A 14,788-nucleotide genomic window follows, 5' to 3' on the forward strand; every position below is an offset into this window, starting at 1 on the left:
CTTATTACACACAACCGAGCGTCACTTGCTTCACAGGCTTTGCCATTGTAAAAAACACACGGCATGTTAGTTGCACCAAAAGACTAAATATTTTCAGTTGATTGTCAACTTCATCACAGACGTTCCCAAATACATGGAAAGGTTTAAATTAAATCATTCTCTTTCCACTGCACACGAAGTCATCAAAATCTTAGAAAAATATTTTATGAAACCTTTTGTATAAAAATAGCCTTCTGATTTGCGAGATTACAGTGTCCTTAGTGTCGCTAATCCTTCATGAAGAAGGTTTGTAGTGGATTGTAGTGTCTTTAAAGGCACTCGTGATGTGGAGTTACCCTCATTGAGCACAAGCCGTACTGTCCGAGCTCACTGAGTGATGCAGTTTTCTCCCATATCCTGAGCGTAGCGGTCAGAGACTGTGGTTCTCAGTTCCTCTATGTCTCGACGGAGCTGCTGAGCTTCCTGCAGCTTCTTCTGCAGCCCCTCGGGGCTCAGCCAGTCCTCCCACTGCTCTCCTACTGCAGGGGGAGCTGCTGCAGACAAACAGAGACACGGTGTCAGAGTCACTGCTGATAATGGCCACAACACACAGAACACAACAAAGCTGCCATACAGAGTTTCTATGACAGTATGGTAAAAACTACTGAGATGTAATCACCAACAGCCAAGTGTGTACTAGGAATCGGCGATATATTGAATATTCACAATGAGTGTGATATTCTCTATGTATGTGTATATGTGTATTACAACAGACTTAAATTTTGTTTCTGATTTAAATGTGAGCAGCAAAAACATTAGTAATTTTGATTCATTTTCTTGAATCAAAGTGTCAACTTCAATTATCGTAATAGATTCAAATATTCATTGGCATCATCACTTACAGAAGACTACATGCCATTCAACACATTAAAATGTTACAGTAAAATAAGTGTAGATATTGCCGTTTATAGAATGCATAATATATACAAAATTTAAGAGCCTACATATACATCTTTAAATAAAATGAATTTTAAAAAATGTAAATGAAATCAAATGATATAAAACATAAATTTATTTAAATTTATTGAATTAAATAAAAATTTAAATGAATAAAATTAAATATTCTTAATGAAAACATTCCATATTTTTTTACATTTAGATTTAATTTGAACTTTTACTGTGATAAACTCAAACATTTTGATTTACATTTTAACATTAGCAACATAGGCTTTTTTGTTGAAAATGAAAATGGTTTGTTGAAAATAAAGAAACAAACAAACAAAAGCCATTAAAGAGCAAATAGACAATAAATATTGAAGGCTGAACATTATTTTTAGCCTTATTTTATTGAAAAATAAATAAATAAATAAAGCAAGTGTACACAATTACTAATACACTTTAGTCATGCTAGACGCAATATTTAATTTTTATGTGGATGGAAACGAGACTGTGAGGGAGTACTATAAGGTACTATATCATGTTTGTCTTTCAAAACTGTTGTCTACTGAACTATTACTACTGGAGTTTTTCTCTATTGAATTTCTTTTCTGCTATATCTGAAGGCGTGCTAGTATTCTTTATAGCATGATGACAGCAGAGGGCGCACTTACAGGCAATGCCGAGCAGCATGGAGAGGTTTGGGTCATGGCCTTGAGCCCGCTGGGTGAGGACGTTGCAGAGGGAGCGGAGGTCACACAGACAGGCGGCCATCTCTCCATACAGCTTCTGGGTGAGCCGGGCTCCCACAGGGAGCAAACCACGGCCACATGGTGCCTCCTCACCCTGAAGACGCTCTTGAAGTGTCAGATTATGTTCCATCAGTTCCTGGTTCTGCAACGAGAGCTGAAATATGAACACATGCACACCGTCAGTTCTCTTGTGTGCTATGAAAACACAAAGGCAAAGAGCTGAACATGCATTATGGTCAACTACTAACCTCTTTCATAGCAGTGCGTAACTGCAGCAGACTCTCCTCTTTCTCTGCCACCTCCTCTCGCAGCGCCCGACTACTGCACTCCTCCTGAGAGAGCTGCTCCTCCAGAGTCTAAGGCAACACACACACAATATTATAGCTGTAAACTAAACATTTTGCTCATATAAACTATACTTCAACTGCTTTCGGTGTAAGACACTTTGACTAACATTTTAACAGGAAAAACACATGCTCTAAGTGTTGAACCTACAGACTTAATATATAGACTTTTTTCTTTACTAAAATAATATCAGGTGTTCCTAAAGAAGCTTTAAGGAAGGTGTTTGTAAAGATTCTTCACCTCCTAGATACTACTGAAAGTACATTGATGAGAACTTGATCATAGAATATGACGCCTGACTCTTAGTGATGGGGATTTACTTAAATTACACCTAATTACAGTCTTCAAGTTCAGATTTAAAAGACCAATTCTTATTCAAAATGGGTTCCGTTTAAAAGAAAGAAAAAATACTGGAACAGAATGATTTTTATGATGTTTGTTTCCATTAACAGTTCTACAGTTCCACCATTTTCAACCAACGCTACTGTTCAAAAGTTTAGGGTCAGTTTTTTTGTTTAAAATATGCATTAAATTGATCAAAAGTGATGCTGTAGGTTGCTGTATAATAATGATACTGTTCTTTTGAGCTTTCTATTCATCAGACTCCTGGAAAAATATATCACTGTTTCTACAAAAATAATCAAGCAGCACAACTGTTTTGATGATAATAAGAAATGTTTCTTGAGCAGCAAATCAGCATATTAGAATGATTTCTGAAGATCATGTGACACTGAAGACTGGAGTAATGCTGCTGAAAATTCAGCTTTGCATCACAGGAATAAATTACATTTTAAAACATTCAAATATAAAAAAAATTTAAATTGTTAAAAACTGTATACCAATTAAATTTTTTTTAATTAAATTTATTGTTTAATAAATGCAGCTTTGGTAAGCATATGAGATTTACATTTTTTATTATTATTTTTTTATCTTAGTCCTGAAGTCCAGTAGTCTCGACCAGCATAGTCCGATTTGCAAACAAATGACTTAAGTTGTTTTTAATTAAACTCATGTGCTATTCATTTAAATCATTCTTCTGAGTCACTTACTGAATATAGCTTATATTTTGGCTTGGATAAAAATTAGTTTTATCTTTGTGCTAGTCAGAAGATGATGAGTGCCCCCTGCTCAATCTTGGCTAATACCACAGTTTCTTTCCATTAAACCAAAACTGTAGTTCAACCAGGAGAGCACGGCACTAGCAACACCAAGGTCATAGGTTTGATTCCCAGGTAATGCATGATCAAATGTATACCTTCAGTGCAACACTTTGGATAAAAGTGTCTGCCAAATGAAAAAATGTCATGTAAATTTGGTTTAAAAATGTAATGTAAATGCACCTGCTAAACAAATTAAACTCAATGCAGTCTTTACCCTGATCTGTGAGCTAAGCTGCTCCATTATCCTGAGTTGCTTTTCAATGACCTAAAAAAGAAAGATTCATTCAGATATCACCTTAAAATATTTGCACAGAACGTATATTCATCAACAGGCAGAGCCATAATTCAACACTATTAATTAAGTGTTATTGAAAATCAGCGTGAATAAAAACCTTCTTGAGTCGCAGGTGCTCATCTTTCAAGGTAGTGTTTTCTTCTCGTAGCTTCTCTATGTCAAGAGAAGGCAATTTCACTCCATCCTCAAGGCTCTCCTGCACTCTGTTCTGGAGACTAAATACAAAAGCAAATCAAACAATATTAGACCCCACATACATGGCGAATGCTTCAAAACCTAATAAGTGGACATTGCGTCTTTTTGTGCAAGTGGGGCTTGCATGTTTTTTCCTACCTGGTGACTGTTGTAAGCAGTTCTCTCTCCTTGCGTCTCTGTTCTTCCAGTTGGGTCTCTTTGTTGCGCACAGCACTGCGGGCTTCCTCCAGTTGGGCTTCCAGGTCTCTGATGGTGGCCTGCAACTGAGCTGCCCTCTCTTCTGCCTCCTCCAGCTGCAACATAGCAATATTACGGCATAATAACTGAGGACTGAGAATGAGAATAACAGCTGCTCAAAACAGTGGCCCAAAGGGCCGGGTGAAGAACGGACAAAATAATATAGCAGTTATATAAATTACCGTTCAAAAGTTTGGTGTCTGTAAGATTTTTTTCAAATGTTTTGTTAAAAGTAATCTCTTGTGCATACTACGACTGCATTTATTTGAATAAATTTGCATGTTTTTTCTATTTTAAATGGTAATTTATTCATGTGATGGCTTGATCTTTCAGAAATCATTTCTATGGTGATTTTGTGCTCAAGAAACATTATTATTGTCAATGTTGAAAACATTTTTTGTGGAAACCGGGATACATTTTTTAGGATTCTCTAAATAATAGAATGTTTAAAATAACAGCATTTATTCCAAATGAATTATGAGAACTCACTTGTAACATGATAAAAGTGTTAAATGTCACTTTTCAGTAATTGATAGCATCTTTTCTGAATAAAATTATTATTTATTTAAAAAAACTAAAACAATCTTATTGACTTTATTAAAAGGAATTTTAAATAATAATTAAAAGGATAAATAATTTACATTTTAAAAACCATCAGATTTTTAGGTGCATTAAAAAAAAAAGCCCTTTTGCAAACAGAGCATTGTCTTGGAGAAGAGGGATAGTGAGCTTGGATTTTGTGAGCCAACAGAGTAAGGAGAGTGTCACTTTAAGATAAAGAATACAACAAGAGCAGATGTGTGATATGAGTGCAGTGGATGCTATAATAGTGTCTGGCAATTCAACACAAGAGAAGCATCTCAAGCTGAGCATTATGAGCAATTGTTGTGAAACCACAGGGAAAAAAGGCTTTTGTTTTGTTGGCTGGCCATCAGAGAGTGCCGTACCTTTTTGTGCTGGGCCTGGTAGTCTTCCATGGTGGGAAGGTCAGCAAGATATCGCTCGAGTGTCTCAATCCGCTGCTGTTTTTCTCTGTTCTGCTCTGACTCCTTCTGACACTTCTTTTTCAAGCTGTTGATATGCTTGTCTCGACTTCGGATCTTTGTAGTAAACAGCAACAAGTTCAGTAACAAGTTCAGTGAGATTCTGCTCATATGTGGTTGAGTATGTCCCATGTTGAAGCTTGAATATGCTCACCCTCTCCTCTTGTTTCTTTAGCTCTTCTGCATGTTTTTCACTGCTCTCTTTCAACACCTCATTCAGACGTTGTGTCTCTGCTTCCACTGCACCCAGTCTGCGGTCCGCTTCTAGCTTCTCCTTGGTAAAGCAGTCACTGCGCTCTGCAAACTGGGCTCGCAAAAAAGCGTTTTCCCGTTGGGCTTCCTATCGCACACAGAAGGAAGAAGAGGGACAACTCGAAGAGATGTTTTGATACAGCACAAGGAAAAGGCTGTGCGTGCATGTGTGCTAACCTGCAGTCTTAAACACACATCGGTGTAAGGGGCTCCACGTCCCATGAGGGCACTGTGCACCTGCAGCTCACTCTCTCTGAGACACTGTTCCAGCAGCGACATTTGCTGCTTCTGTCTGCAATGCGCAAGTTACTACATTAAGTTAATGTTCAGAATCTTTGTAAGACTAGAGATGTTTCTGAAAACTTGGCATTACCTTTCAATGGTAAGTTCTTTCTCTTTTAGCAAGTTCTCATTGGCTTTAATGACAGCATCCCACTTGCTATTCTCCGTGTGAGAGGTTGCTGGATAGAGAGATGAATACTGTCCACTTCCTCCTGTCATTAACTGCAATAAAAAATAGGTGGGGAAGCATGAACTCTTATTTAAAATAGGCATAAAAACACGATTGGGCCACGACTGGTACTTGCAACCCATTTTTCTATAGTATGATATGACCACAATTGACACTGAATATTAAACAAGAAGAAAAATGTAGGGCTGATTTTCCTGTTAATCGAAAGAGCATAGAACAATTTGTTGCACTGCTACAAACTCAGGCAGTGAATAAAATATCTCTGACATGAAGTAGACTGCAAAATTGCAATTTGCAGCATGAAAAACAGGGCAATTTGCAGTCATTATATGTGGTGCTGTTTCAGTGTGTTTTATAGCAGTTATTTTAGATGTATAGAACATGTAGTTTATCATTATCATTGTGATAGTCCATTGATTTATATTTGTCTCTCAAACTAATTAACAGCAGTAGATTTTCCATCTCTGCAATGATTCCATTTTGAGAAACTGTTATAAAGCAAGTTAGCTAAATAAACATGGAAAACATGTAACAAACTACAGACTGCCCGACCCAGATTCCACTCCAAAACAGATGTTAGATTATGCCCACTGCCCAAAATGGCTTAATTATTTTAGAGAAGAAGAAAGTCAACAGTTATGTTGTTTCTGCATCATTTGGGGTGATCACATACTGAGCAAATTGTCATCAATGATAGGAATGGGTATGGGAAACTGGGAACCATCTCACACAATGGGGAGTCTGGACTTTAACATACAGACCACAGCTATAGAGGTGGTAAATTGTAACAGGATAAAAGATTTATTTAGGATGCTCAGGTTTTATTACGACTGAGGCGTTACATGCATTTTGTTCCTTCTACTCGGCAATAAACTTCACTGAGATCTTCAATGTCCTCAACATTTCTTACAATTAATATTTAATTTCCTTTCAAAATTGTGCAAATAATATCAGTATTTTGAAAATCAAGAGAGCAGAAAAAAGCAGAACCACCAAACTATCAGACACTGTTCTAAATAATACCATTATCAGCACTCTAATTTTGTATCCGTTCATCTTCAGTGATTACTGTTGCAAAATTAGCCTAAATTGCTATTGATTAACATTTTCCCTGGCTGCACTGCCTATGTAACTAAAAACTAAAGTTGTTTTTAACAGGCAGAGCATTATATTTTACATACTACATTGTGTCTGTTAATAAAAAAAACACTATAAAAGTATTATCATTAATTTGTCATAAAGCTGAGATAAGTATAAGATAGAATAAAAACTTAAAAACCCTCTGCAACTAACTGAAATAAAAAAAACTAATGTTTAAGTACTAAAATGACTAAAACTGAAATAAAAAAATTAAAGCTAAATATAGTTATTTAAAAATAAACTACTAAAAAAGACAAAAGCATAAAATTACTAAAATTAAAATGAAAATATAAAAATAAGCTAATTCAAAGCATTAATAAATAGTAGATTCACTACATTTTTATGAAAGATCAGTGTCTGTTTTTGGAACAGCACACACTGATGAATCATGCACAATAAAACCTGCAACGTGTTGAATTAAATAAAGTTAATTCTAATTTCATGCTGACTTTAGAAGTATGATTCATGATTACACAACTGTTCCCTTTTCCTTTCTTGTATGCAGCAGGACACAAGCTGAACTCTAACCTGCATTTGTTCCACCTGTAGCCGCAGACTCTCGAGTTTCTGCTTCTGCTGCTGCCAGCTGGCCAGCTCACCACAGCGTTCCTGCAGTAGTGGATCATAAACTCCTGTGCTGGCCTGGTCCCTCAGGAGAGCCTGAGTCTGCAGGCCCTGAGGTACTGAAAACATCCTGGCAGAAGCACCAGACCCTGGATGAATGTTCCTTTGGCCATATGGGTCTACGGGACAGGTGAGACCTGCCCTAGACTCTGGTAGGACTTTATAGGTCTGTTCTAGCAAGCCTGTATTGTCCGCAAACCCGGTCATCTGCAGCTGCTGCCGTACATCATGGCAAAGTCCCCCAAGCAGAGCCGACTGATTAAGCGTTGGCTCCATGGCAGGTACATCAAACTTCTGGGCTTCATCCAGCCGCGTCTGATCTCCAGAGGGGAAGAGCGAGTGATCGAGGCCATTAACTAGGCTGCGGTATCGGCTCAGGCAATCAGGCTTGACCGCAGTTGCGTCTAAATTTCCATCGTGCTGAGCGTCCAGGTTGGGGGAGGATGCAGATTTGGGGAGGGATGACTTGGAGCTAGAAGAGCTGGAGGAAGCCCGGGCCTCTTCAGAAGCACGTGGCTTGAGCTTGGAGGTCAGAGTTCCGGCCGTGGAGGGCATGACATGGGCAGTGGGGATAGGGATCTGACTGCGGATGGGCTGGAAAGAGGGACTGCTGCTAGTGCTGCAGATATCTAGAACAGGAGTAAGACAGGAGTGAGAAATAAATTAAACCAAATACAAGTTATGTTTTAAATGAGCAATAGACTGAAATAATAAAAAGTGTCTGTCCTTAAGGAAAAGTCTTTTTTATTTTCAACCAAATATATTTGGAAAAGTAGGACAGTAATGGCATTTTAAAAAAATGTAATTTAAAATAATAGTTTACTTAAATATTTTTTTGAACCCAGACATTAAACTGGAAGCAACCAGGAATATTTCTTAAAGTTAGTAATATTTCAAATGTATATATAAAGATATTCCCTTAGAAAATAAACTAAAAGCAAGTAAAATAAAATTAAATAAAGAGTAAAATAAAATGTATTAAAATAAAAGAAAATTAAGTAAAAGAGAATGAAAAGAAAATGAAATAAAACCACAAGTAAAAGTATATGAAAATTAAATTAAAATTAAATTCCCTGGGAAAATAAAATAAAATCAAGTAAAATAAAATTTACATAAGTCAAGTAAATTAAAATTTAAAAGTAAAAAAAAGTACAAAATAAAAATAAAATAACAAAAAACAAAATTATAATATAAAATAACATATATGTATATCTATATTTATAACAAACAGTGGAGCAAAACGGAGAACCCTTATTTATTATATACATGCATAATAAATAAGAAAAGAATAAATAAGAAAAGAATAAGTTTTGCTCCACTGTTATGTCATAAATCCTGACCAAATTATATAGACATTATACAACTGCAAAAAGTATGTAACTAAATTAGCCAATGTTTCTTTTCCGGCCCAAAGAAAAAAATAATGCTAGCTAGTTCTGACATTTAACGCACACCAAATCATTGCGAAAAATTGTACTCACCTTGCTAGCAGTAAAAGAGATGCCAAATGATAACATTTTCATACACTGAAGAACAGTGATGCATAAAAAACATGTCCTCCCAATGCATCTTCAGTAAATGACATAGACAAACTACTGATCTTAAAACACACCCACTACGTCTGCTCGAACTCGTCCTTCAAATTAACGTCAAGCTCAGGCAAGGTGAGTGTACCTGCTACGAGAGGTTTTTTCTCCTACAGCTCTGTTAGCGCAGGAGTGCATACACACCAAAAGGTTAGCGGTATTTATAGAGCACTCTCATGTTACACTGTGAGGTGTCTATGTGTGGGACTCCTGCTTTAGCCATACAGCTCACCTCTCTCACACACACACAAGCTTAATAGTCCTTAATACTGTAATACTGCTGAAGTGCCTTTAAACGGGTTCCTCAATACAACAATTAAATGAACACACACAAATCAAGTAGAGATGTCAAGATGCAGGCAGCAGTAGGAGGGTCTGCCCTGGGGGTGTCTCTTTTGAACATCTGCTAAGGACAGGTTTAAACAATACGATTCTTGGAGTGCTGAGAGGCTTTCTGCCATTACAAGAAACACCCAGAACAAAACAAAGCCATCACCATCACAACACAGAAGCCCACAGACAGCCAACCATATATTTATAACCGCTAAAATGAAACGGCTGCCAAGAAGTTCTGTGCCGCCACCGTTTTGGCTGTTTTAAAAACAAATAAAAGTAGTTTTATTAGTGTGTCTTAGTTGCTAGGTGCCAAAACAGTATATAAGAAAACTCAATAGACTTTAATACTATTACTACGGTAACTTATCTGAGAGTAGTTTCATGGTAACAAACAACAAAAACGACAGTGGTCGACTGATATGAGTTTTTCAATAAGTGATTCAGATATCTAGATAACAGGCTGGTTGGATACAATGACTACAACATTTGAATACTGAATTTTCATGACCTTTTTCAGTCATCTATGATCACCGGATAAGGATTTTAAAATCATTTAAATTATATATTTGTATATACATACACTACTGTTTAAAATGTTGAAGTCTGTGTGAAGTTTTAAAATACTTTTATTCAGCAAGGATTCAGCAATTAAATTGATCAGAAGTGACAGTAGAGACATGATTACAAAAAATGTATTTCAAATAAATGCTGTTTTTACTTTCTTAATGCTGCAGCACAACTGTTTTCAACATTGATAATAATAAAGAAATGTTTCTTGAGCACCAAATTGTCATTACTATTTTTACTCTATTTTTGATCAAATAAATGCAGCCTTGGTGAGGATAAAAGATTACTTTCAAAAACATGAAAAAAATTCCTACCAATCCCAAACGTTTGAACAGTAGCATATTAATTACCATAGAAAAAAAACATTTTAACATTTGAAAAATTATCTAATAATTTCAGGTTTCCCATGACTGTGTGAATCCTGTATGAAATACAATTTAATGATAGCAAATAAATGAGTGAATATTACTAACCACAAGTGAAATCAGAAAATTATTTAACAATTGACAAGGCTGTCATTACATTCTGGAACTCACATTAGGGGTATAAAAACTTCTGTTAACTGAGCACAGTAATGCCAATAATCAGCCTAACTGATATCAGTCAATCGCTAAAAATAACCAATCAAACCAGGCCACACAGCACAATTCAATAATGCCAACATAAGCACATATGTTTTCAAATGGACTGCACATTCTGTACAAATCTATGGTAATAGACATACACCAGTTCTTCAGTACGGCTAATCTTTGTGCTTTACATGTTTAACAAGGCAGAGAGAAGGAAACCAGGAGACCAGGATCAGAGTTTCCATTCGGTCCTCCAGGTCAGGCCCTCCTAATGAGACCCCCATCAGTGGAAGTGCAACACCGCCTGAAGGAATCTATGGTATGGAATATCATATCCTCCTCCAAATATCATAGGAGTTGATATGAGCACATCTCCATGACTAAAAATATGACAGCTTAATCTAAAAACAGCCAGCAGGATGTAATGTCTGTTGTAAATAAAAAAGGGTTCTCTTTAAAACCATTGCTTGTTTGGTCAAACTTAAAAAATAAATAAAAAATAAAAAACTATCCATGATGTCTGAATATTAATAAACGTATACAGGTGACTACAGGGGAAGTCTGTAGGGTTCCATTCACTTCTTATATATATATATATATATATATATATATATATATATAAGACACATGACAATAGAATCTTCTGAAGATCTGTATCAATACTGAAAAGGACACTCAAATGTAGAAAAATGAAAGAGAGCGAGCATGGTTTGGCATGGGAAACTGGAGTAAATGGTATATTTATCATTTTGAATTTATTACTTATAGGTATTACTATAATTTTCAAGGTTCCCAAAACTTTTGACCACTTAATTTCCATAATTTTTTCATGATTTTCATGTCTTTATGATTACTAGATAAAGATCCTTTTGCACTCAAATAAGAAGAAAAGGAAAAATCTGTATTATTAACTATAGAAATTTCCATGATTGTTACATTATGGAATACTATACTAAAATACTGTACAAGTACTCCGTAAATTTACATGACTATATATTCCATGATTGCTCCATGACTAGAATTCCCATTTTGTGCCTCACAATTTCAACTACAAGACCACCGTTAAGATGAAGGGGCTGATGAGTTCTTGAATTCAGGTATATTGCATGAAAGACAGTCAAATGGACAGTATCTAAACACTGTGAGCGTTCTCACCTTCAGTGTGGTCAGAGGTACCCAGTCCCGTGTCCCCACTGTCCGCTGTGCTGAGCCGCCAGCCAAAACGGCTCTGGAACTTCTCAGACACAGCAGGTGTCAGCCATTCCGTGTCAGAGTGCCCTACTGGAACACATAATGAACGCATGATGCGACACTCTATTATGGTTATGAGGTACATAACATACGCTTATCCTGGACTGCACTGGATTTGTACCTGCAAGTTTGGGGTTCTGGCATTTCTGTGAAGTGGTCATTCCTGTTGCAGTCACCTGTGGACAGGATTCATTCAATTAATTTTAAAAAAGAGATAAAAAAGACAACACTGTCAAAACACAAAAGTGTCTGGAAGCAAAAACATTAAGTCTAAAAACAAGTAAGTCTTTTAGCTGTGCTGCAGATCTATGAGCAACAAAAAGAGCTGGCAGAACAGCTGGGAAAAAAATAACAGCAAATATTTACTAAATAATAATTACAAAACAGTTCACATTATTAGTATTATATAATCATATTTGATCATTTTTATTGTATAATAATAATATATTAGAAAAATTAGCATTATTTCCACAACTGTTTATCTGAATGTAGAAAGTATTCAAAGTCATTCACAGATTAACTATTTGAAAAAACGATCTTATTTGAAAAACCTAACTGTTACAGCAGAAAATATCTCCCAAAGCTTAGAGCTGCAATAGTTAGCTAGATTAGCTTAAATTTAGGACATTTAAAGCTCGTTTAACGTTACCTAGAACACTGTAATCAAGTTTCTTAAATTACAAAAGCCATTCATTTCCTATACCCTATAAAGTTTTCAATAGTTAAATGAACCACAACCAAAAAGAGAAACTACACGCTATTAAAGTCATTTAAATGTTCATATAATAACTTTTAAATCTTCATAATAACTTTAAAAACAAGCTCCACATGTTGCTACTTCAAACAAACAGATGTAACGTTAGCTCGTACAGATAGCCAAGTTAGCTAACAAAAAGAGTTTAAAAGGTCAATTTAAAAAGTAAACAACTCCACGTACCTGAACTCACGGGCTGAAAGGGTCTTTACTAAAGATAATAACGGCACGAACACAACCTACAGGGGCAACGGTGCGCTTCATTACCCGAGAGACGCTGACTGGATGCTAACGTCAATAACACGGACACAAACAACCAAACTACAAGCGGCCTCGAGCTTCAAACACCCGCCGCAGAGCCGCTGACACTCGGGACTCTTTTTTTTCAACCGTTATTCTAGCTCTTCCTCTGCGTTTTGCTCGCGTGCCAGGTTGAGACAGTAAGCGCCCCCTGCCGCTTGATTAATGAGCTGCAGGCGCAGACCCTACCTTCGTTTATATGAATTAATATTCATATTAAAATTGTATATTCCAAGCCCTATTCAAGAATCAAAATGTGCAATATATTGTGCTATAGTATTTATAGTTAGCAGCTCAGCTTGAAGGAGCCCATTTACACAATGTTTATATGTCCTGTATTGCAGACAACAGATACGATTATTACGCTATAATTTCTATTTGCATTCAATGTTGTTTATTCTTTATTGGAATAAAAAATTGGACAATGGGCACCATTGTCTTAATAAATAAAATACAAATAAAAAAACAGAAATTGACATTATTGTTATTTCATTCTGCTTTCTGTAGACTAGACAGAAATCATGAGATTCATGAGAATCATGAGATCACTTTATTGTGGCCCCAGCAGTGATAGCGAGTCTGTGGAAAAGTCTAGAGAAAAGAATCTTCCAAAAGAAATAAATGACAGAACTTGACATCATTACTATTTTATTCTGCTTTCAGAAACCATGAGACTAATCACAATTAGTGATTGTTGAATGTTTAAGTTTTTTTGTAGAAAATTTGTAATAAATTTCTACACATTTTATTTTTCACAGTAAGCAGGCAATGAAAAAAATAATGTGGAAAATGGAAACTAAATAAAACTGTTATATATGAATAAAATAAATAACATTACTAATTCATTCTGCTTTCTATAAACTTGACAGATATCATGTTTTAAACCGCATAAACACATTTAATTACACCAAATACACAAAATAATGTTCTTTTTAGCAACATAATATGACCCCTTTAAGAAATCTGGTTATGTTTCTACTGTAGTGGTGAGTAGAAAATATATATATATATTTTTTTTTTTCAGGAAAGTGTTCCCATGTCATATTTGGGGGCCACTGGCATGTAACAAAAAGTTTAGAAATCCTGCTCTGGGGTACACATAGCTTACCCCTGGTTGAGAATCACTGATCTAGTCTATTTCAAGAGACTGCAAGTAAACTCAATTGCGCTCCAGTCCAATAAGGAGAGCTTGTCTGCGAGTCAGTTCATGCACCTTCAGCCAGTGTTAGAACAGAAGCAGCAATTCAGACTAATCACCTAAGACTCCTATTCAGCACTATCAAGTTTAAAGAGTGGTAAATCTTCAACTAGACAAAGACATTTTATCAGACATTTTACAAAGTTTGTTCAGAATACAAACAAAAACCATTATCTCTTTTGTATGGACACCTGCACATATAGGGATAGAAGGTAATGAAGTGGTGGATCAAATAGCGAAAAAAAAACATTAAAACATGCAGACATAGAATTTAATGTTCCAATGAGTAAATTAGAAATAAAAGGGACTAATTAAAAAAGCATTAAAAGATATATGGCAAAGTAAATGGGATGGTGAGAATAAAGGACGGCATTTATATAATATTCAAAAAACAGTTGGAAATGAGAGGAGAATTTTGGGGAATAGAAAGGAAGACGGCATAATATCTCGCCTTAGAATTGGACACACTGCACTTAATCAATCATTATTTATAATAGGAAAACATGAGTCTGGACTTTGTGGTAAATGTGATCTTCCTGAAACAGTTGAACATATTTTAATAAAATGTAAAGGATATGACAACGAAAGAGTACAACTTACAGAAGCGCTTCATATAGAAATAAATCAGATCTCAACTTCAGAAATTGTTAAATAAAGATGTGACTATAGAAATGTTTCACATATTATTTAAGTATCTCAAAGATAGAGTTAATAAACAGGTTTTAAAGAATCACTACTAATTTTTTTTTTTTTTTAGTTTCCCTTTAACGTCATTGCTCCACACTCCATCCTAGTAG

At 35.7% G+C, this 14,788-nt stretch overlaps 1 protein-coding gene across 7 annotated transcripts; it reads right to left on the reverse strand.

Annotated features, from left to right (window-relative positions):
* Nucleotides 1-307: 307 nt before the first annotated feature.
* On the reverse strand, nucleotides 308-12,888 carry LOC107592049 (centrosomal protein of 85 kDa-like). 7 transcript variants are annotated; one of them, XM_016281423.1, is made up of 14 exons: nucleotides 12,677-12,888; nucleotides 11,861-11,915; nucleotides 11,644-11,766; nucleotides 7,335-8,059; nucleotides 5,568-5,698; nucleotides 5,372-5,486; nucleotides 5,097-5,282; nucleotides 4,847-4,999; nucleotides 3,801-3,955; nucleotides 3,565-3,682; nucleotides 3,387-3,437; nucleotides 1,916-2,023; nucleotides 1,590-1,821; nucleotides 308-533 (listed from the first exon to the last, which is right to left on the reverse strand). In XM_016281423.1, exons 2-14 carry the CDS (start codon nucleotides 11,898-11,900, stop codon nucleotides 367-369), a joined length of 2,304 nt encoding a protein of 767 aa, XP_016136909.1. In that variant the 5' UTR covers nucleotides 11,901-11,915; nucleotides 12,677-12,888; the 3' UTR covers nucleotides 308-366. The 7 variants fall into 7 exon arrangements, with proteins under 7 accessions (XP_016136909.1, XP_016136931.1, XP_016136917.1 ...); XM_016281445.1 differs by having other exon boundaries at nucleotides 1,590-1,809; nucleotides 11,644-11,769; XM_016281431.1 differs by having other exon boundaries at nucleotides 308-530; nucleotides 11,644-11,769.
* Nucleotides 12,889-14,788: the final 1,900 nt, after the last annotated feature.

This window comes from Sinocyclocheilus grahami, unplaced genomic scaffold, assembly GCF_001515645.1.
Source record: "Sinocyclocheilus grahami isolate Dianchi unplaced genomic scaffold, SAMN03320097.WGS_v1.1 scaffold9.1, whole genome shotgun sequence".
Lineage (NCBI taxonomy): Eukaryota > Metazoa > Chordata > Actinopteri > Cypriniformes > Cyprinidae > Sinocyclocheilus > Sinocyclocheilus grahami.